This window comes from Montipora capricornis, chromosome 9 (genome assembly GCF_036669925.1).
Source record: "Montipora capricornis isolate CH-2021 chromosome 9, ASM3666992v2, whole genome shotgun sequence".
In the NCBI taxonomy this organism is placed as follows: Eukaryota; Metazoa; Cnidaria; class Anthozoa; order Scleractinia; family Acroporidae; genus Montipora; species Montipora capricornis.
The window spans coordinates 41,960,426-41,984,425 of record NC_090891.1 but is presented as its reverse complement, the minus strand read 5'-3'; the positions used below and the strand labels follow the sequence as shown (position 1 = coordinate 41,984,425).

The window sequence follows — 24,000 nt, the reverse complement described above, 5'->3', positions numbered from 1 at the left end:
AATTGACTGATTTATTACGTCTTTAGCAAGCGAAGCAAAGCGAAAGGAATGTTCCAAAATATAAAAATGCTCTACAAAGATCACGCATCAGTAAATAGGAAAAAATTGAAATAAGAAAGAAAATTTAATATCATCCTTAGGGTTGATCTATCATCAGTGATATGTTTGAAATGAGCTCAATTTTACCATTGGTTTCGGCTCCTCAGTTCAAATCCTTAGAGAAAACGCGTTCCCGTTTACTATTTACTAATTACCAAGGAATTTAAACATTGTCAAGGAGAACGACAACGGAACGTCACTCTTTGTGCTGTCGCAGTGGTAAGTATTTCAAGATTATTCCATCTTGTTGAAGTTGAATAATACGTGAACTATGCTAAACTGAATGGGTACGAACAGGTTTTTAAGTAAAAATAAAAATATATATTTCATTGTTATATTCCGGCTCAAGTTGTCGTCAAAACCTAAAATATGGTGATTTCACGTTGTTGTTTTGTGGAGTAAGGCAAAGAAATGCACTAAGATGCGTGCCACATGTACAGCACGACTATTTTTTTCTTTTTTAACCAATAATATTCTTGTTTTGTGGCGTTTGCGTTGTTGTTGCCGCAACCGCCGTTCTTGCTTAAAGGCCCCAAACAGTAAAATGAAACAGAGCAATAACCGCTTATGACTATTGAACAACATAAAAGGAAATACAGCAAAAGGACAGAAAAGCATGGATAGACACAAGTGGAGAAGATTGAAACGGATTCCACTGATTTGGATAATCTTGAAAAAAATTGGCCCCACGTTTTTCAAGTTTATGGCAAATCGTTTGGATAAAGATCGGTTTTGCTCGGAATCATCTTGCTTGTGATGTAACGATAATTTCAGTTATCAACAAAAGAATTCCACATTACCATTTCGAGTTTTAAAGTCGCGATAAACAAACGATTTCCCCTAAATACCGTTAAATAACGTGACATAGCCTTTTTAAACTCCTACTACACCAACATAACGCACAGAACTGAATATACTTTATCGAAATACGCACACCCTCTTACCAGCTCAAAAAAAAAAGATGTTCAAGGAGAAAAGAAGGTTTAAAGGCCGCTTTAGATTGACTAGGGTCGAATCCAATTGAGCTCTGAAGTACGTTGGTTTCAAAATGTATTCATGGGGTTTAAAATTAGCGGGGATACGTGCAAAGCTACGTTGGGCTGAGTAGAGCACGTTGCGGAAACAATTTGATTTGGTAATTTTTACATATTTGGTTTTCAATAGTGTTCCTAAGACGTCTTCATAGCACCTGCTCGAATAAGCTTTACTCTGTGCTGATAGTGTGTGGTTTTGACTTTATTGGAGGATATAACTATGAAAGATAAGTTGTAAGTTGTAAAATTCAGGTGGCTTCGATTAATTCGACGGGATTCGAACCCACGACCTCGGCGATACCGGAGCAATGCTCCACCAACTAAGCTATGAAGCCACTCAGTTGGGATCAGGTCAATTGGTTGGGCTCGTGTGTTCCCGTTCATCGCTGCATCTCAGTGCATCAAGACCTTAATAGCCGAATTGTCAGCTTATGTTCAATATATAGTATACACTTCATCAGTCTTGAGAGCAAAATAACTCACCGTTTCTGTCCTTCAGAAATTGGATTTCTTTGTTTTAACGCTTGTTTACTGAAGTACCGATAAAGAAAACAAAAGGTCAAGATTCTGATATAAAAGAATTTAATTTCAAGACTTTGAAGTGTTTACACTGATGAACACAAAGCGGGAAAAGTAGTCCTCAAGCTGTTCAAACGCATCTGAAAACCTTTATACCGATCAAGTGAAAAAGGGTGACTTGCGCAGTACACTTCATAGAGCACTTGGTCTCCTATATAAGTCGACCCAGATTTTGCTTTGCACATCGTGTTTTCTGGATAACCGGTAGTTAATCACGCGTCAACATGAAGGTTATGATAACTCTGCTGTTCCTTGCCGCTGCTGTGGTCGTGCATGCAGAAGAAGAGAAAGAGTCGAACATGAAGTTTCACCCACAAGCCGTCTTACACTATCTCGAGATGGAAGATGAGAACATGGCCAAACAGGTTCGACGTATCATAAAGATGGATCCCATACAGCCAACGAAACAATCCCTGTTTCCAACTGCTCTTCCCACAGGGTTACCACCAAAGATTGTAAGTATAGTGGCTAGCTACGGTAAGTGGTATGTTGAAAAGAACTTTTTACCGCGTACGAAAAGTGTGTTCGTGTGGATCACTCGTCAAGTAAAGTCGGTGGTATAAATTAAAATGAGGAGTTGAAATGGTTTCTCGGTGCGCTTGTCGCAACACCCGAACAATTGTGCAGCAAATAGTTGTTTAAGTTTTTTTCGTCCACTCAAGTAAATATATTAAGCTTCACAAAGAAAGTTTGCTATTGTGGACCGGCGAAGCTCAGCCGGAAATTAACCAAGATAGTGTTTTACTTACGAAAGCTTTTCGTTTGTTTTTCTTTGTTGTTAACAGCAACGTTGCGTTAGAAAGGCCGTAGTTTGTCACAAGCAGGCCGGAAACGATGCTTGTGAACATTTGGAATGCATCAAGGAGACAGGTTGCTGCTTACACGTAGCAGGTTTACGACTTGTACATCTGCCTCCTTCAGTGGTACGTACTGTTACACAACTCTTGTATTAAGGTGGCTGGAACCAGTTTCACTACTTTAAAGAGATTTTCTTATTAGAAGAGACTTAACTGACTAGAGTGAAATGTGAAGTGCTAAGTATCTACCCCATATGAACCGTGTGAGCGTTAGCTCTACTGATGGAAATGGACCCACACAAGGACAGAGAAAAACTCTGACCAGGGTGGGAATTGAACCCACGACCTACGGCTTAGATCACCGCTGCTCTACCGACTGAGCTACAAGGTCAGACGGGAGCAGGCCGTGGGAACTGACGGTGTTAAAGTCACGGCAATGAACATGTACAAGTACAAGGAAGGATTAAGTTTTTTTGCAAACGTTGGCCGTGTAGCACTTTTATTTGAACAGACTTAACTGATTAGAGTGTAATTAGAGTGTAATTAGAAGGGTTGACACTGCAATTTATATCACGTAACAGCAATGTTATGGTACCATATGAAACACAAATTATTGCTTAACAAAATGCGTCCATTGTTGTGACATAATGGATAACCATGGCAACATTGAAGCTCTCCAAAAACACCTTAGACTTCGTCTTTGCTTGCTTATATCTAAAAAATGAACTCGATGACCCCCATTTTTAATTGTAGAATAGTAATTAGCGATCTGAGAAAGATCTATCGGCAAAGTTTTAAAAACGTCATGGGACCCAATTCAGAGCTACCTCTCAAGTACTTACAGGGCTTAACACCTTCTCTTAGAGCCCTCAGCCACTTGTTGTCAGGTAAAAGAATCCCATCACATTGCATAACCTTTCTCTTTTCATAACCAGCATGGCACACTTAGCTATGCCGATTCTATGCGCATATCGGCGCTGACTACTCTTACTGTTTGAACAAGTGCATCAAACTGCTTTTCGTTCTTGCCGTAAACAGTCAAGTCATCCATAAATAATAAGTGGTTGATGACCCCGATACCTCCGGCGTCCCAGGTCATAACCCGCCTTTACCTTCCTCATCACCAGTGTCAATGGTATCAGAGACATGACGGACAGAAGGGGAGAAATGCTATCTCCTTGAAATATCCCACGTCGGATTTTGACTTCACCTTGTCGTACTCCTTCAGACGACAATTCTGTCTTCCATCGTTCCATACTATTTGCAGTAACACTGGGCAGGGCAGACATAATCTAGCACTGATCTTGTCATGCACAGTAGACCTGTGCCAATTGATTACTGAACACTAAGGCCAGATTTTATAAGGGCACGCAATGCGTACAAAGGCTTTTTGACCTTCATAACTATATTGAACGTAAACATTCCATGATCGATCTTCTGACATACATGATACACCTAAAAGCTTATAGCTTCTAATCCTATCAATAACGACAAAAACTTAAGAATCCAAGAATGCGTAATTGTTACAGGTTGAATTAAAACTCAGGTTAATTTTAACTTCAATCTAAGTTGATTTTTTCAACCTAGGTTAACCTAGGTTATTATGAACTGTCTAAAAAAGGAGGGGGGGGGGGGGGTGCAAAAGAAAACACCCTTCTCCACCTTTCCGTTGCCTTCTGTTCGTCTTCTACTTACTGTTTCTACTTACCGGCTCTCCGTTTCCTTCCCTTCTTCCTTAATGCCTTGAGTTTCCACAACATTCCATGCCGCTCCAAGGATTCGAGCCATCGCATCAACTATATGCCCATAGATGACATAAAGTGAGACTAAGTCTTACGCCGATGGAACTTTATGAAGAAGTTTAAGGTTGGCTAAATTTATCTGAAGAAAAATGAAAATGCTCTGAGTCTCCAGGTGCAACAAAAGCAAAAATTCTTTGCAAGAGGTGGGCTCTTGAGTCTCAAGGACAAATACTCAAATATTGTACGAAGTTTATTTACGTCGCTATGCAAAATATACCAGGAACAAGGCATCATTTCTAGTCATGATAACAAACAGATTTTCGCCGGAAACACAGCGTTCGCACTGTGAAAAAAGGATGTTGGCAAGGGCAAATAGAACAACAAAAGATAACCTTTACAGTTTAATCAAAGAAAAAAACTCGTCTCCAAACCACTGGTGTCATCATCTTTGAGAAACCGCTTGTAAAAAATAACCATTCACATAACAATTGCCAAAATGCCGTATGAAGTGGTTTTCGGAATCTCTCGGAGAAAAGAAATCAAAAAGCCTCAAATGAGTGGACAAGTCACAACTACATCAAATACAGAGCAGGAAAAGGGTCAATAATTTGAAAAAGTGCAGACCGCGGATTGCAGACTAACCCTAAATCACAGTTATTGAAAGCTAACCGCTCAAAAATGGGTCCTAAGACTAAAATACTGTTTATAAGCACTTTTTGAAATGGGTGCTTAGACTTGAGGACGGTGCCTACTATTGTTAGTGCGCATACGTTCTGCGCATCTCGAGATACTCGGATTTCCTATCGGCGATGCTTACTAATACAGGGATATTTTTGCGTGGTTTAAAACTACCCGAAAAAAGTAGATCTTGGTAAGTACTCTTGGTATCCAAAAAGAAAATTGGGGGTAACCATGCATTTTTGAGAGATAATTATGCTTCAATTTGAGAAAGAACGCCATACATTGCTTTGTATTTTAAAGCTTTTTACAAATATTATTCATTAATTATCTTTGAAAAATGCGTGGTTACCCCCAATTTTCTTTTTGGATTTCAATAACACTTGTTAAGATCTACATTTCCTGCATACTCACACACCGGGGCAAAAATATCTTTAATTAGTAGGCACCGTCCTTAAATACCGCTTATCAGTGCTATTTGTAGGCAGCCAGCAGTCTACCTTCAGCAGTTATTATACACCAGAAAGGGAAGAAGAAAAATAAGAAGTTCGAACTGCAGGGATTATATATACGTGGCGCTGAAAATTAATAAAATGGAAAAGCAAACGCCACTTCATCCAATGTGCTACTTTCTCAAATTGTAGAACTTGAAGGGGACTGTGCCAAAATAATCTCAAAATTTGATTTTATCGCTACAAACAAACTCAGCAAAATTTGAAAAAAATATATTTTATTTGATAATTCAAAAGAAATAACACTTAAAGAGCCTACAAAATGGCTTCTGATTAACAGATTATGAAACCCTTTTTCGTGACTTTTCAAAGTTTTGTTTTTACTTGCTTTTGATTATTACGAATTCGAAGTAGGCAAAAGATAGAAAAATAACTAAGCAAATTAAAAATGAACAATACATCATGTATGTTTCAGTTCGAACTTTTATTTCTTAGGAGATAATTCAAGTTGCCCCTGTCCCCCTAAGGAGATTGATCAATGAACAATGTCCCTCTAAAAAGCTCTGAGAAAGAAAAGTAGAATTGGTTATCACGCACAGTATGCCTAACCCCAACCTAAATGCTAACCATTTAAAATCAGTGCCTAGACTTAAAAACCACTGGGGTTTTATAAAATAGTTACTCATGAAAAAATTTAAGCTAGACGCTAAATTCATCCACCAATTTACTTACTAACCTAATATATTACACGTACTTGCTAATAACTGATGGTTTTTCCTACTTTCAATTTCAACCTAGTTTAAAATAAAATGACCTAGGTTGAAATTAAAATTAACCTGAATTTAAATTTAACCTTAACATAATCATATCGAAAGCTTTCTTAAAGTCTATCACAGCCACACTCAAGCCTGTCAGTCTTCTCTTGCAGTTCTTTATAATCATGATTTTGTTTATCGATACCCGGGTGCTATGTTTCTATGTTCTTGGTCGAAAATTAGTCGCAGCAGTTCCCAAATCTTTGTCTTTAACGATCAATACCCTCCTCCCAGACGTCATCCAGCTTGAGACAGTGTTTTGTTGGAGGCAAAAGTCAGGTTGTTCGGCTATCCGCTCCTTTGTCGAGTTAAAGCTTTATTATCCAAAATCTCTGGAGACCATCAGGCCAAGGAGATTTCTAGTTTGAAGTTCTTCGTAATTTGTTGTTCCACAGTATCAACAGTGATCTTCACATCTTCCTGTTTCTCAACGTCATGCAACTCATTTTCCCCGTTTTGCCGAACACTCTCCTCCCACATTTCACTCCAGAGTTCCCTGCTCTCCTGTGCATCATGTGTAATGAAACTGCCTTTTTCAATCCCTTCAATATATACCAGTTTTACGAAAACCTTTTTTGATTTTTCTCAAACATACTGTTTTGACTATGCTGCTTTCGTCTTTCCTCAGATCACTTTAGCTTTGCCGCCTGGGCAGTTACTCGCTGCTTTAACTCTTCAAGCACAACCCGTCGGCCTTTCATGTCGATGTTTATACCTTTTGCGTAGTTTCTCTATAACCTGACATCTCGTGGTATCACCTGATACCACCTTATCTACCCTTCTTCTATCCTGTCTCAGCTGCTTGATCTTTCCCCCTGTCCTCCTTTTCCACCTTGGCTTCACCTCTCTTCTTTTTCCTCCTCTGTTAATTCCTAACTGCCTAACGACCAGGTTTGTACCTGCTATCAACAGTCTGTTCGTCTTTGATAAGGAACATGTGTCAATAAAGCCAAACGGACGATACAACTTTCTTTAATCGTGTTCTTTCCATATTTCTAAGGTTAGTATTTATTTTATTTATTTATTTATTATTTAAAGATTCGTCCTAAGGTGGGTGTTAAATACAATAGGGCACTAAGTCCCCTACAAGGTATTTACACCCAAAAACCCGACCCCTCAACACTAGAATACCCAACCCAGGGTTTAGGTTGATTCTCTATACGTAAAATGTCCACTGCAACTTATCCTCACCACATCCCTTTTCACGCATTTCTCGGTAACAAGATCATCATCATCATCATCATCATCATTATTATTATTATTATTATTATTATTATTATTATTCAGCAGTAAAAACTATCTGTATGCTATACAGTTAAAAGGAGCACAGGGCGCCAAGGCGTGGCCTGTGCTCCGGCAAGTGAAACTAGAGTGAAAAGGTAGTGTACAATTAAAAAGTAAGGTTAAAATATGTATATGTATATATATATAATAAACTAAACTAATTTACGCTAAAATATGCTAAATTATTATTATTAACATCGGCTATCAATAGTCTGTTCGTCTCTGATAAGGAACATGTGTCAATAAAGCCAAACGAACGATACAACTTTCTTTAATCGTGTTCTTTCCATATGTCTAAGATTAGTATTTTTATTTATTTATTTGTTTATTTATTATTTAAAGATTCACCTAAGGTGGGTGTTAAATACAATAGGGCACTAAGTCCCCTACAAAGTATTTAGACCCAAAAACCCGACCCCTCAAAACTACATGATACCCAGCCCACGCATTTTCTCGGTAATAAGATTATTATTATTATTATTATTATTATTATTATTATTATTATTATTATTGTCGTTGTTGTTGTTGTTAAAGGCTTAAAAGGTGTTTCTTGGCCGCCCAATTAACCTTGGGAGCAAACAACAACAAGCTCCTGAAGGTCCCAAGGGTGTTCTGTCCTGAATCCCTTTTGCGATTATCCTAAATTATTCTCAACCTCTGATCATTGGTTACTGGATATCGGTTACCAGCCATTATACCTGCGTTTCACCTTACACGGAAATGAATGCGCTCAGCAGAAAATTTTTTGGCGCCCGAAAGTCCCATCACTTTCCGGTCGTTTATTAAACTTAAATAAAATTTAGGAAGACCGAATGTTGAGAATTTAATAAAATAATTATTCGATTCGCTCTTGTTGGATACGAGATTGGTAATAGTCCACTTGGCGCTTCGCGCCTCGTTGGCTATTTACCATCCCGTATCCAACGCGGGCAAATGGAATAATTGTTACTTAATCCTTAATTATCCTAAATTAAACTATTTTAAATGAAATAAAATGATCCTAAATTATCCCTTAATCCTTAATTTTAGGGATTATTCCTAAGGGAATATCCCTGAAGGAATTATTATTGTGTCTTTGAGAGCAGTATACAACCCCCGAATTGACAAATATATTATCTTGCCCACAAATCGGTAAATAGGTGAACTACTTATTTTTTAACTGGCAAATGAAGTAATAATAATAATAATAATAATAATAATAATAATAATTATGTTTAGATGAATCGCTGTAAGCAACTGTCTATTGCAAATAATTAAATAGACTTATCTTGAGTTCTGTAATTCATAACTAAACATTTTTTGGTTTGTCTTTAGCTAAAGTGTCTGCCAATCATCCCATGTTGCATGTTGGCATCGAGAACCTGCGAAGAAAGGCTATGCTGTTTGGTGAGGTTTGGAGAGTGCGCTCGCAGGTTCCAATACAGAGGGAAATAATCAGCTGAGAAGACAGCAAGTTACACCGACCATACCAGACTAGAAAATAAGGGAATAAAGCCTGCGTGGAAAAAGTAGTTTTTTTTATCGATATCAAGTTGCCATGGATACAGTTTAACAATAAAAGAGCCTGATTGTTTTAAATGTGTTGTTGTAATGCTTTTTTAAAATCTAATATATGTTCAGAAATTCAGGTAATTAGACACACGGCGATTTGGATAAGGGTCACAAAGTAACCTGCGAGTAGGCCCTCCAAAGGACTGGGGTTGGGGGTCCACCGCTGAGAGACAGCCTGCTTGCAGGCTAGTCACAAAGAGTCCCCTTCCTCTTATTCCTAATTTCAATATCACTTGCGACCTCTTATTATATCGTAAGCATTTCTCAGGCTAAATGAAGCACGCTGATTGGCTGGTTTTCGGTCGGGATTTTACAGTACGGACCATTACCATGGAAGCAGTCCGTAACCGTAATTTTTCACTCTCACGGGAAATTCAAGTTGAGCGAAGCACAAAAAGTTTTCAAACAGCGGATTTCACTTTTGTCATCACAACAGTACAATTATAGCAAAAGGAATTTAGTTTTGCATGTAAAAGGTTACCGTTCAAAGCTCGCTGATTGAAGACGAAGATTACCAACATTCACCAAGTGGCGAAGTGTCTGATCGTTCAAAGATACGATGCCTTATAATAAACAACTCACTAACCTCATTTGCTTGGGACCCTATTGGGGAATAATGGCCCTCGATCGGTCGTTTCGTACTGGCACGACCTCGGGCCAATATTCCCCAGTATGGCCCTTGCACTCGGTTAGGAATTGGTTGTTACTAACCGAGTTCGAGGTCGGTACTATACGTTAAGGGCAGAGTTTTATCCCTTGAGACGCACCACAAATCAACGGAAAAGAAAACAAGCATCTGTAACTTACAGTACGGACCGAGAAAACGAGGTTATTAAGATATTATATCTTTGAGGTAATCAGGAGTGTGGGAAAGAAAACTAGTTGAAGTCAAGGGGAAGGTTCAACAGCCACAACGAGTGCGCGTCAAAATCCGAAAAATGAAGAAATCTTCTTGGATTTTTGAATAGGCGCTTGCAGGATTAAAACAGTTTTACAAGTTTACGCCTGTCTGCTGTTTTTGTTTCAAAATCGCCAGTCACTTTTGACGGCTTGGAAACATCGGCTTAAGTTCCATCTCAGGGCAGCTGCTTGTCGTTCGCCATCTTGGATTATAATTCTCGCTTCAACGAATTAGAACTAAAGCAGACCGTAAAACGACCATTATCATAGAGCGTCCTCATGTTTACGCGACAATTCCCGTAAGTCAGAAGCTTATGACTTTGAGGTTGTGTAGCTTTTCAACACACACGATTCTTTTTTCGCTAAAATATTGTAGTCTATAAAACTCATGTGTTAAAGAAATCCAATTTCGCCACGATTTTCCCGGCGATTTTGCAAGGGTTTCAAACGTTCCCCAACCTTGGTGCAATTCTGCATATCAACCAGTAGCTAAAAAATTATCGATTTCCAAGTGCAATTTTTCAACTCAACAACTTTCCCTCCACAAATTCTCTAAATAGTTAATGACTTTTGTTCAGGGCCTGGTGATTCGAAGTAGAGTAATAACTGCTCCGACTTTTAGTGTGATTAAAAGAGACCGGTTTTGCGCCAAACTTTCTTGGAAAAACGTTAAAGCAAAAAGTCAAATTATTTCGTAAGCTTACCGTGATGACAACAACAAGATGAGTTTTTTAAATGCTTTATTTCCAATAAAATATCCCCAATTAGTTAACAGCTGTTTTTAATTTCTATTGAATGTGTCTGAAATCCGGATCTTCGTCTGTTTTTATGAAAATCGCCAACATCTCAGTCCTGTGGCGGTGGTCCACTTGGCCGCGGCCCTTTGCTTGGTCGAGGGCGTCTACTTGGCCGCGGGCGTTTGCTTGGTCGAGGGCGTCTACTTGGCCGCGGGCGTTTGCTTGGTCGAGGGCGTCCCCTTGCCTGCGGTTTTTTGCTTGGTGGAGGGGGTCCACTTGGCCGCGGTGCGTCCTTCATACATTCTATGAATTCTTTTACACACTTTCCCTAAATTAAAAGAAGAAAATATCTCTTACCTGTGTAAACACAGCCCCTTCAGATTACTTTCCGTTATATAACAGATTAAAAAAATCACAACAACACATAGGATATGCCCAAAAGGCCAAGATGAATGACACGAATGGCCAGCGATCTGTTTGATAAAGATCAAAATTTTGTGGTGAAGTAAATCAATAAACTGTTACGTTTTTTCCCCACCTCCAATCACTGTTGCCATACGGGTTAATTGGTCTTATTCAGCATTTTTATTGGCTAATTTCGTTTATCTTAGTGGGTTTCTGATTTCAACGGTATGCGAACTGCCGCCGCAGACATTGGCGTCAGTAAAGAGGGAAACCATTAGTTCAGAATTAAGTTGGTTCATTGTGCTGTTTTCCTTTCCTGCAACTGGTCTCATTAATTGCTGAAATCCTCTCTAGTTAAGCATGGCAGCTTTGGAACTTACCACGGGTCCACATCCTGGACCGTCATCATGCGCAAGCAATAGAGTGACACCAACAAGTAAGAGCAGTAGAATCAGAGACTTCATGTTGATCCGCTGCTATCAGTGCTTTTCGGGTCAGCAATGTGACTGTAGTAGAGTTAAGTTTCAAGCGTTCTTTTATATACTTCAGGAATTTGTTGTCTCTTGCCATTTAACAAAAGCCAAAATAATTACTCTTTTGTCCAGACTTTGTTGGCTTTGTCCGACGATAAAAAATATATACGCACAGTTGCGTCAACACGATGTACTGGTTTCCCTTGGAAACTTATCTCCAGAAACGTTTCTTTGTTTACTTGTTGCAGTGCCAGTTAATCAAACAATGTACATGAGTTTTGTTCTCGTTGATCAGAAAGTGGAAAGAAGCAACGACCTTCGTACTTCCAGTCATATCAGCTGAACAAATGTTTTCCGTCTTTTACGATACACTAGAAACTAAACAAATCTAATTTGCAGTTTTGAGAAATTTGTACTTTTTAGAATGACAAAGCAAAAGGAAAATGTTTATAACATGGTTTGTTTTTCGTGTTTCTCGGAGATTAAATCTCTCTATTGTTTCCACATGCTGGCAACGTTATGTTTGCCACAGTGAGACACTAAGACAAATGTGGTTGCCATGTGGGGGAGGGATGGTTCCAGGTCCCTACTTGTTGACATTAGGAAAGTCACATCTTTTTTGACTAATAAAGTGTTTTAATATTCGTAGAAGGAAATTCAAGAATTGTGATTTTACAAGGAAAAAAGGAGGAGATCTGGAAAATAAAAATCAGATGTGATGATTCAAATTTCGAAAGGTTGCTCCAATGTTCGGGACATTTTCCTGCTTCAACGTAATATGAATGGGGTTTACGAGATTCCGTATCATTCTTTTGTCCTGGATCATTTCATTTCTTAAATTAAATAATGATCTAGAAATTGATTTATCCGTACATGTTGACCAATGATAGTGGTCATGGGGACTTGAAGATTTACAAGAGCGATGTTAGCGAAAACGTTATTTTAAACTGCAAGTTTGTATTTCGTTTTTGAGTCATTATTGTGGTACAACCACTTCCTCAACATTTACAAACCAACCGAACTATTCAGGAATATAATTCGGAGGAACGCTGCCCAAACTAGAAATTAAAAAAAAATTGTTAGAAGCATATTTATGGTTTTCTTGGATCTTAATTTTGTGGTGACCAGTTTTACGTTGCAGATTTGATGAGAACGCAAACGAAATTGCTATAATGCAATATCAACGCTAAGAGATGTAATTTTTTTGCTTTTTTTACCACAAACCTCCCACGTCTATTCATAAATCGATACACGCACGCTAAGCACGCACGCACCAATTCTTAATTATTTTAGCTTTTGTTAAGTGACATGAAGTTATAAAAGAGGAATTGGAACTTAGCAAAGCAGCGGATTAACATGACGTTTCTGATACTACTGGCCCCAGTTGTTCGAAGGGTAGATAGCGTTCTTCACTGGATAAGTCACTATCCACTGGATAACTCAACTGGTTTTGCTGGTGCTTATCCGCTTGATAGTGATTTGTCCGGTGGATAGCGTAATCCACCTTTTGATCAACCAAGGCTGGGTCTTACTAGTTGGTATCTCGCTGCTCACTTAAGCGCATGCACATCATCCAGGACATGGCGGACAAGGACCAAAGCTGCTATGCTCAGTCTTTAGACAAGAACGGTTTAATCAATAAAGCAATTAATCAGACCAATCAAGCAAACGCGCAAACAGCACAATGAAGTAATTTGAAGCAAACGTACATGCAACCGATGCTAAAAGCGCGTGAAAAAGGAACGAGTTTGTGTCGTGATTGTTTTTTAAATTTTCATTGCTTGAAAAAAAGGACGCAAACTCGTTTTCTATCTGACAGGTAAGGATTTCATTCTTATAGCGTCTTTTTCTAATAATAATGTTTAAAAAGACTCCGAGTTTCTGTTTTTTGTCAACTAAATACTCGAGATTAACAGAGACCATTGTGAGTTGCCGTGTGTCAAGCAAAGCTCAAGTCACGCGTTCACTCTTTTCTACGTTAAACAGCAAGCCGACGTTTGCCGTTTCGATTCACGTAAGCCTGATGCTATATCTCTCAAATAGGAAGATTTAAACGACAACGGCAATGGCAACGCCACAAAACAATAATCTTATTGATGAAAAAAGGAAATAACGTGATCGTGCGGCACGCGGCATTTTAGCTCATTTGTTGCGGTACTCGGCGTAACAACGACGTTTAATCACCAAATTTGAGGTTTTGTCGACAACGTGAGCGTACAAATGCGAACGTTTCATTCTTCCTTTTTGCTCTGAAACCGCTCCTACAAATTTATTTTTAGGATACTTTGCTAACATTGTGCGACGTGAACGAGATAGAAAAATCGTTAAAGATTTACGATAGAGAGAACTCAGATAGAGCGTTTTCACTAACGTGACAAGCAGCCATATTGGATTAATAAAACAAAAGAAAGAATTTGCATAAAAATAGAGTTTAATTCCCGGAGGATTCGTTTGGTACACCATCATGGCCGCCATTTCTTTGTTATGGAACACCAACATGGCCACCGTGACGTCATATGAAAACGCTCTATAGGACGTTTTCAACCAACCTCCAGAGAACCAATAACAATAGAGAAATGTACGACTTCTAGTGGACGAACAAAAGAAGCTAATGAGAGATCTTTTGTCTTCGTTCACCAGTATGGCGATGATGACGTCACGTGAAAACCTCCTATATTTTGAGGTGACGTTCAAGTTCAAGATGGTCCGATTCTAAATTTTGCAACTGGTATTTAAGGCGTGAAATTTAAGTGCTCCAAATTTGGTCGGTTCTAGGTCGTAGCTCTTCAAACATGCATGCTACATGTTCTAACATTGTTGATCCAACAAATCTTTTATAACAATGTTTGAAGGTGTAGCCGGGGCTTTACGTTGTCGTCATCTCATGTCGATAACGGCAACGAGAACGTCGTCGTTAAATGTGAATTCCCGTTATTGTCATCCCCTCGCGATTATTCTAAGCATTTTAACGTGACAAAGGTGTGGCAAACCCTCAAGAACGAAACTAGTATGACCGACGCTCAATTTAGGAGAGAAAATGGAAATTTATCCTCAAACGCAGACGTTCTCCCCAAAAACTCCAATTTGGTGATTTTACGTTGTTTAAATTTAATTGTAACATAATCATATCTTAGATATCAAGCTTTCTTAGAGTCAATCACGGCAACACCCAAGTCCGTCAGTCTTCTCTTGCAGTTCTTTATAATCATGATTTTGTTTATCGATACCCGGGTGCTATGTTTCTATGTTCTTGGTCGAAAATTAGTCGCAGCAGTTCCCAAATCTTTGTCTTTAACGATAAATACCGTCCTCCCGGACGTCATCCAGCTTGGGACAGTGTTTTGTTGGAGGCAAAAGTCAGGTTGTTCGGCTATCCGCTCTTTTGTCGAGTTAAAGCTTTATTATCCAAAATCCCTGGAGACCATCAGGCCAAGGAGATTTCTAGTTTGAAGTTCTTCGTAATTTGTTGTTCCACAGTATCAATAGTGATCTTCGACATCTTCCTGTTTCTCAACGTCATGCAACTCATCTTCCCCGTTTTGTCGAACACTCTCCCCCCACATTTCACTTCAGATTTCCCTGCTCTCCCGTGCGTCAGGTGTGAAGAAACTGCCTTTTTCAATCCCTTCAATACCAGTTTTACGAAAACCTTTTTTGATTTTTCTCAAACATACTGTTTTGACTATGCTGCTTTCGTCTTTCCTCAGATCACTTTAGCTTTGCCACCCGGGCAGTTACTCTCTGCTTTAACTCTTCAAGCACAACCCGTCGGCCTTTCATGTCGATGTTTATACCTTTTGCGTAGTTTCTCTATAATCTGACATCTCGTGGTATCACCTGATGCCACCCTTTCTACCCTACTTCTATCCTGTCTCAGCTGCTTGATCTTGCCTCCTGTCCTCCTTTTCCACCTTGGCTTCACCACTCTCCTTTTTCCGCCTCTCTTAATTCCTCACTGCCTAGCGACCAGGTTTGTACCTGCTATCAATAGTCTTTTCGTCTCTGATAAGGAACATGTGTCAATAAAGCCAAACGAACGATACAACTTTCTTTAATCGTGTTCTTTCCATATGTCTAAGATTAGTATTTTTATTTATTTATTTGTTTATTTATTATTTAAAGATTCACCTAAGGTGGGTGTTAAATACAATAGGGCACTAAGTCCCCAGAAGGTATTTACTCCCAAAAACTTGACCCCTCAAAACTACAATACCCAACCCACGCATTTTCTCGGTAATAAGATCATCATCATCATTATTATTATTATTATTATTATTATTATTGTCGTTGTTGTTGTTGTTAAAGGCTTAAAAGGTGTTTCTTGCCCGGCCAATTAACCTTGGGAGCAAACAACAACAAGCTCCTGAAGGTCCCAAGGGTGTTCTGTCCTGAATCCCTTTTGGGATTATCCTAAGTTATTAAACTCTCACCCTCGGATAAAACAATTCTAATCTTATCATTGGTTACTGGATATCGGTTACCAGCCATTATACCTGCGTTTCACCTTATACGGAAATGAATGCGCTCATCAGAAAATTTTTGGCGCCCGAAAGTACCATCACTTTCCGGTTGTTTATTAAACTTAAATAAAATTTAGCAAGACCGAATGTTGAAAATTTAATAAAACAATTATTCCATTCGCTCTTGTTGGATACGAGATTGTTAATAGTTTACTTGGCGCTACGAGCCTCGTTGGTTTGGACAGTGCGCTCGCAGGTTCCAATACAGAGAGAAATGATCAGCTGAGAAGACCGCAAGTTAAACTGACCATACCAGACTAGAAAATAAGGGAATAAAGCCTGCGCGGAAAAAGTAGTTTTTTATCGATATCAAGTTGCCATGGATACAGTTTAACAATAAAAGAGCCTGATTCTTTTAAATGTGTTGTTGTAATACAGGTTATTAGACACAAGGCGATTTGGATAGAGCGGTTTTCCATTGAATGTCGAAAGTAATAAGATAATTACTTTGTTTATGATTACTTCACTCATTGATTGGTTTAAAGTTCTCGCGCCACTTTTTTCAACCAATCAGAAGTGAAACCAAAACCAATCGTGGCTCACGCGTGCACATTTTCCCACGCTTTGTGTCGGCTACGTGTAATTACTTCGAGTTTTGATTGGTTTACTGGATTGTCTCCGTCCTTTTTGATTGGCCAAAATAATTACTTTGGCCTTGGTTTTATGACACTCAATTGAAACTCGCTCTAAGCGTCACAAATTGTCCCCTTGCTCTTCTTCTTAATTTCAATATGACATGCGACCTCTTATGATATGGCAAGCAATTCTCAGGCCTATGGGGCGGTCTGATTGGCTAATTTTCGGTCGGGATTTTACAGTACAGACCATTACCATGAAAAGGGTCCGTTTCCGTATTTTTTCTCTCTCCTTGGAAATTCAAGTTGCGCCAAACACAAAACGTTTTCAAACAGCGGATGTAATTTTTTTCATCACAACAGAACAATTATAGCAAAAGGAATTTAGTTTTGCATGTAAAAGGTTACCGTTCAAAGTTCGCTGATGGAAGACGAAGATTACCAACATTCACCAAGCGGGGAAGTGTCCGATCGTTCAAAGATACGATGCCTTATAATAAACAACTTACTAACCTCACTTGCTTGGGACCCTATTGGGGAATAGTGGCCCTCGATCGGTCGTTTCGTACTGGCACGACCTCGGGACAATATTCCCCAGTATGGCCCTTGCACTCGGTTAGGAATTGGTTGTTACTAACCGAGTTCGAGGTCGGTACTATACGTTAAGGGCAGAGTTTTATCCCTTGAGACGCACCACAAATCAACGGGAAAAAAGACAAGCCTCTGTAACTTACAGTACGCACCGAGAAAACGAGGTTATTAAGATATTATATCTCTGAGGTAATCAGGAGTGTGGGAAAGAAAACTAGTTGAAGTCAAGGGGAAGGTTCAACAGCCACAACGAATGCGCGTCAAAATCCGAAAAATGATTAAATCTTCTTGGATTTTTGAATAGTCGCTTGCAGGATTAAAACAGTTTTACAAGTTTACGCCTGTCTGCTGTTTTTGTTTCAAAATCGCCAGTCACTTTTGACGGCTTGGAAACATCGGCTTAAGTTCCATCTCAGGGCAGCTGTTTGTCGTTCGCCATCTTGGATTAAAATTCTCGCTTCAACGAATTAGAACTAAAGCAGACCGTAAAACGACCATTATCATAGAGCGTCCTCATGTTTACGCGACAATTCCCGTAAGTCAGAAGCTTATGACCTTGAGGTTGTGTAGCTTTTCAACACACACGATTTTTTTTTCGCTAAAATATTGTAGTCTATAAAACTCATGTGTTAAAGAAATCCAATTTCGTCAGGATTTTCCCGGCGATTTTGCAAGGGTTTCAAACGTTCCTCAACCTTGGTGCAATTCTGCATATCAACCAATAGCTAAAAATTTATCTGATTTCCAAGTGCAATTTTTCAACTGAACAACTTTCCCTCCACAAATTCTCTAAATAGTTAATGACTTTTCCTCAGGGCCTAGTGATTCGAAGTAGAGTAATAACTGCTCCGACTTTAAGCGTGATTAAAAGAGACCGGTTTTGCGCCAAACTTTCTTGGAAAAACGTTAAAGCAAAAAGTCAAATTATTTCGTAAGCTTACCGTGATGACAACAACAAGATGAGTTTTTTAAATGCTTTATTTCCAATAAAATATCCCCAATTAGTTAACAGCTGTTTTTAATTTCTATTGAATGTGTCTGAAATCCGGATCTTCGTCTGTTTTTATGAAAATCGCCAACATCTCAGTCCTGTGGCGGTGGTCCACTTGGCCGCGGCCCTTTGCTTGGTCGAGGGCGTCTACTTGGCCGCGGGCGTCTGCTTGGTCGAGGGCGTCCCCTTGCCAGCAGTTTTTCGCTTGGTGGAGGGGATCCACTTGGCCGCGGTGCGTCCCTCAAACATTTTATTAATTCTTTTGCACACTTTGCCTAAATTAAAAGGAGAAAATATCTCTTACCTGTGTAAACACAGCCCTTTAAGATAACTTTCCGTTATATAACAGATTAAAAAAATCACAACATCACATAGGATATGCCCAAAAGGCCAAGATGAATGACACGAATGGCCAGCGATCTGTTTGATAAAGATTAACATTTTGTGGTGAAGTAAATCAATAAACTGTTACGTTTTTTCCCCACCTCCAATCACTGTTGCCACACGGGTTAATTGGTCTCATTCAGCATTTTTACTGGCTAATTTCGTTCATCTTAGTGGGTTTCTGATTTCAACGAGACATTGGCGTCAGTAAAGAGGGAAACCATTAGTTCAGAATTAAGTTGGTTCATTGTGCTGTTTTCCTTTCCTGCAACTGGTCTCATTAATTGCTGAAATCCTCTCTAGTTAAGCATGGCAGCTTTGGAACTTACCACGGGTCCACATCCTGGACCGTCATCATGCGCAAGCAATAGAGTGACACCAACAAGTAAGAGCAGTAGAATCAGAGACTTCATGATGATCCGCTGCTATCAGTGCTTTTCGGGTCAGCAATGTGACTGTAATAGAATTAAGTTTCAAGCGTTCATTTATATACTTCAGGAATTTGTTGTCTCTTGCCATTTAACAAAAGCCAAAATAATTACTCTTTTGTCCAGACTTTGTTAGCTTTGTCCGACGATAAAAAATATATACGCACAGTTGCGTCAACACGATGTACTGGTTTCCCTTGGAAACTTATCTCCAGAAACGTTTCTTTGTTTACTTGTTGCAGTGCCAGTTAATCAAACAATGTACATGAGTTTTGCTCTCGTTGGTCAGAAAGTGGAAAGAAGCAACGACCTTCGCACTTCCCGTCATATCAGCTGAACAAATGTTTTCCGTCTTTTACGATACACTAGAAACTAAACAAATCTAATTTGCAGTTTTGAGAAATTTGTACTTTTTAGAATGACGAAGCAAAAGGAAAATGTTTATAACATGGTTTGTTTTTCGCGTTTCTCAGAGATTAAATCCCTCTATTGTTTCCACATGCTGGCAACGTTATGTTTGCCACAGTGAGACACCAGGACAAATGTGGTTGCCATGTGGGGGAGGGATGGTTCCAGGTCTCTACTTGTTGACATTAGGAAAGTCACATCTTCTTTGACTAATAAAGTGTTTTAATATTCGTAGAAGGAAATTCAAGAATTGTGATTTTACAAGGAAAAAAGGAGGAAATCTGGAAAATAACATTTTGTAATTCCTCAGACTTGATAGACTGAGAGGGAGGGAGGGCTGCAGTGAAACACTTTCGCCTCGAGGCCATGGAATTCCGTCCCGCACGATGAAACTCGATCATATGACTTTTAGTTTTCTCAGCATCGAAAGTTCATGGATCAAGATATTGGATCAGGTATGTTTTCACCAGCGATGCGCAAGTATAAGCAAACTAACATCATACAATCTTCTAGATCAGTACTCTGTCAGCACCCTAGTGTGGAGTCCATCGTGAGTTGTCGGGCAATGGAGAAAAAAACGGCCATTTTTCCCGACTGCGTAACAAAACACGACTGATTAAAGAAGTGCGCAGCCATCCTTTTGCGTCCACATAACGTCACATTTACTTGGCTCACTTACTGTTTTCCACGAGACGAAAAATTGGAGTAAATATAAAAGGCGCGCGTAGAAAGTGTAAACATGATTGTTTCTTCTTATTTAATGTGCACGAATTCGTTGCCATGCATCTGCGCGCCGTCAAAATTTAAAAAAATGCCGAAAAAGTCGCCGATTTATCAAAAGATTTGCCAAAAAGTTGTTCTTGCGAGGAGGTGACAAAATTGGCCCTTTTTGGTCATGAAAGATTTTGTCTGAAAAGATTATCAGATGTGATGATTCAAATTTCGAAAGGTTGCTCCAATGTTCGGGACATTTTCCTGCTTCAACGTAATATGAATGGGGTTTACGAGATTCCGTATCATTCTTTTGTCCTGGATCATTTCATTTCTTAAATTAAATAATGATCTAGAAATTGATTTATTCGTACATGTTGACCAATGATAGTGGTCATGGGGACTTGAAGATTCACAAGAGCAATGTTAGCGAAAACGTTATTTTAAACTGCCAATTTGTTTTTCATTTTTTGAGTCTTTATTGTGATAAAACCACTTCCTCAACTTTTAAAACCAACCGAACTATCTAGGAATATAATTCGGAGGAACGCTGCCCAAACTAGGAATTAAAATAAAATTCTTAGCAGCATATTTATGGTTTTCTTGGATCTTAATTTTGTAGTGACCAGTTTTACGTTGCAGATTTGATGAGAACGCAAACGAAATTGCTATAATGCAATATCAATGCTAAGAGATGTAATTTTTTTCCTTTTTTACCATATTTTCTGGGGGATATCCTTGAATTTATCATCTTAAACCTAAGGTCTCTTATATAGCCCCCGTCAAAGAACCGTTTGTTGTGAATTCTTATTTCAAATTGAAAAGTGAAGGGCAAGAAATTTTCAGATTTTCCCCTCTTAAATATTTAAGTATTGTTAGCTTTCTGGACTAGGATTATTTTCCTGGGAATATTATGAAACCTTCTTGATCAAGAAAGAAGGACGTATCCAAATTTTAACAAATTGTAACTTGTAAACACCCTCACCCCCTCACCCCCCCCCCCCCTTCCCGCCCTCAGGGCTTCGTCACGCCTTCTTCCCCCACGAACTACTTTACCCAAAACTGGAAAACGACCTCTGATTGGTCTGTAATCCTCGAACGGAAGTGTTTTTTCGTTTCAACCGGACGTTAGTGGGGAAGGAACGCGTGAAGAAGCCCAAAGAAACTCTGTGTAGAAGGCTACCCATGAGTGAACTCCCTTATCCGGATGACTCATTACAGCAAACCAAAAGTCTAATTCACTCTTGGGCAAACATAACCGTTACGGTGAAACCTGTGTTCTGCCAGCATTTGGCATGCCTCTTAAATATTTCATCGTTTTTTTCAGTCAAATTAAGACCAACAAAAATTTTAGATTATGGCCTTCAGTTTTCTAGGAACAGTAAATTAGCTTTCTTTAGTTGTTTTTCGTCTTGCAAAACAAAAACCCAAAATGGGTATTTAAACAGTTAGCATAATTAACGGTTTGTACAACTTTTAGTTATTAACTAAGAACCAACGTCACTCACCACGTAAAATGACAACAACATTTAGGCAAACATTAAGGGTCCAAAGTGTGGTCTGCCGGCATGTGGAAACAATAAAGTGATTTAATCTTTGACAAACACTAGAAACAAACCATATTATAATATATTTTCTTTCACTTACTCTACTGAACAGATAAATTTCGCTCCCTCTGTTTTGTCAAAACTGCGAATAGCTTTCTTTAGTTTCTTGTGTCTCCTACTGAAAAGATGGAAAACATTTGTTCAGCTCACTGTAGGTACCAAGGTCGTGGTTTCTTTCCATTTTCTTAATTACCAACTGGAAAAAAAATCTTTATCCACACTTCTGTTATTAAGACTTAGCTGACTCTGTAACAAGAAAACAAAGAAACGTTTCTGGAGATTAGTTGCCGAGGGCAACCACATTGCGTTATCACAACGTATTGTGCGTATATGGTTTTTCTCGTCAGACAACAAAGTCTTAATAACAGAGGCGTCATCTTAACATAGTGAGCGTGCTAGTCCAATCCAAATCTTATTTTTAAGCAGCCAATAGGATCGTTTGTTCTCCTCAACCGTGCGTTGTCAGAACTTTGTGGTCAATCTCGAATAAAACATCTTTTATAGCTCAAGTTATTGTCGTTATGTTATAAAAGAATTGGTTCATGCTTTTAGCTGTGCATATATGAGGTATGGATGCACTTGGGAAGTGTGAAGAACATTCAAGAAGCTAGAGTTGCTCTCGGCTACGCCTAGAGCAACTCTTACGCTTCTTTCGTGCTCCCCAAACCTCCCGCATATATCCGTAAATCGATACACGCACGCTAAGCACGCACGCACACGCACGCACGCACGCACCAATTCTTAATTATTTTAGCTTTTGTTAAGTGACATGAAGTTTATAAAAGAGGAATTGGAACTTAGCAAAGCAGCGGATCAACATGAAGTTTCTGATACTACTGGCGCCAGTTGTTCGAAGGGTAGATAGCGTTCTTCACTGGATAAGTCACTATCCACTGGATAACTCAACTGGTTTTGCTGGTGCTTATCCGCTGGATAGTGATTTGTCCGGTGGATAGCGTAATCCACCTTTTGATCAACCGAGGCTGGGTCTTACTAGTTGGTATCTCGCTGCTCACTTAAGCGCATGCGCATCATCCAGGACATGGCGGACAAGGACCAAAGCTGCTATGCTCAGTCTTTAGACAAGAACGGTTTAATCAATAAAGCAATTAATCAGACCAATGAAGCAAACGCACAAACAGCACAATGAAGCAATTTGAAGCAAAAGTACATGCAACCGATGCTAAAAGCGCGGGAAAAAGGAACGAGTTTGTGTCGTGATTGTTTTTTAAATTCTCATTGCTTAAAGAAAGGACGCAAACTCGTTTTCTATCTGACAGGTAAGGATTTCATTCTTATAGCGTCTTTTTCTAATAACAATGTTTAAAAAGACTCCGAGTTTTTGTTTCTGTTTTTTGTCAACTAAATACTCGAGATTATAACAGAGACCATTGTGAGTTGCCGTGTGTCAAGCAAAGCTCAAGTCACGCGTTTACTCTTTTCTACGTGAAACAGCAAGCCGACGTTTGCCGCTTCGATTCACCTAAACATGATGCTATATCTCTCAAATAGGAAGTTTTAAACGACGATGGCAATGGCGACGACAACGCCACAAAACAATAATCTTATTGATGAAAAAAGGAAATATACGTGATCGTGCAGCACGCGGCATTTTAGCTCATTTGTTGCGGTACTCGGCGTAACAACGACGTTTAATCACCAAATTTGAGGTTTTGTCGACAACGTGAGCGTAGAAATGCGAAAGTTTCATTCTTCCTTTTTGCTCTGAAACCGCTCCTACAAATTTATTCTTAGGATACTTTGCTAACATTGTGCGACGTGAACGAGATGGAAAAATCGTTAAAGATTTACGATAGAGAGAACTCAGATAGAGCGTTTTCACTAACGTGACAAGGAGCCATATTGGATTAATAAAACAAAAGAAATTATTTGCATAAAAATAGAGTTCAATTCCCGGAGGATTCTTTTGGTACACCATCATGGCCGCCATTTCTTTGTTATGGAACACCAACACGGCAGCCGTAACGTCATATGAAAACGCTCTGTAGGAAGTTTTCAACCAACCTCTAGAGAACCGATAATAATAGAGAAATGTACGACTTCTAGTGGACGAACAAAAGAAGCCAATGAGAGATCTTTTGTCTTCGTTCACCAGTATGGCGATGATGACGTCACGTGAAAACCTCCTATATTTTGAGGTGACGTTCAAGTTCAAGATGGTCCGATTCTAAATTTTGCAACTGGTATTTAAGGCGTGAAATTTAAGTGCTCCAAATTT

General features: G+C 39.1%; 1 protein-coding gene and 2 long non-coding RNA genes across 3 annotated transcripts; 1 reads left to right on the top strand and 2 right to left on the bottom strand.

Annotated features, from left to right (window-relative positions):
* The first annotated feature begins 1,843 nt into the window (after positions 1–1,843).
* On the top strand, positions 1,844–9,058 carry LOC138015069 (uncharacterized). The gene is made up of 3 exons (XM_068861977.1): positions 1,844–2,167; positions 2,498–2,635; positions 8,795–9,058. The coding sequence occupies exons 1-3, from the start codon at positions 1,937–1,939 to the stop codon at positions 8,912–8,914; spliced, it is 489 nt and encodes a 162-aa protein (XP_068718078.1). The 5' UTR covers positions 1,844–1,936; the 3' UTR covers positions 8,915–9,058.
* Positions 9,059–10,654: 1,596 nt separating this feature from the next.
* LOC138015068 (uncharacterized) lies at positions 10,655–11,592 on the bottom strand. Its single transcript, XR_011125480.1, has 2 exons — positions 11,454–11,592; positions 10,655–10,996 (listed from the first exon to the last, which is right to left on the bottom strand). It is a non-coding gene; the product is annotated as an uncharacterized lncRNA (long non-coding RNA).
* A 6,600-nt stretch (positions 11,593–18,192) lies between these two features.
* LOC138015067 (uncharacterized) lies at positions 18,193–19,075 on the bottom strand. The gene is made up of 2 exons (XR_011125479.1): positions 18,937–19,075; positions 18,193–18,498 (listed from the first exon to the last, which is right to left on the bottom strand). It is a non-coding gene; the product is annotated as an uncharacterized lncRNA (long non-coding RNA).
* Between the last annotated feature and the right edge of the window lie 4,925 nt (positions 19,076–24,000).

Bases quoted from the DNA above. Each gene is read 5' to 3' on its own strand.
- LOC138015069 (XM_068861977.1), top strand. From the start codon at position 1,937: ATGAAGGTTATGATAACTCTGCTGTTCCTTGCCGCTGCTGTGGTCGTG. The intron at 2,168-2,497 runs GTAAGTATAGTG...TGTTGTTAACAG, and splicing joins CAGGGTTACCACCAAAGATT to CAACGTTGCGTTAGAAAGGC. The intron at 2,636-8,794 runs GTACGTACTGTT...GTTTGTCTTTAG, and splicing joins TACATCTGCCTCCTTCAGTG to CTAAAGTGTCTGCCAATCAT.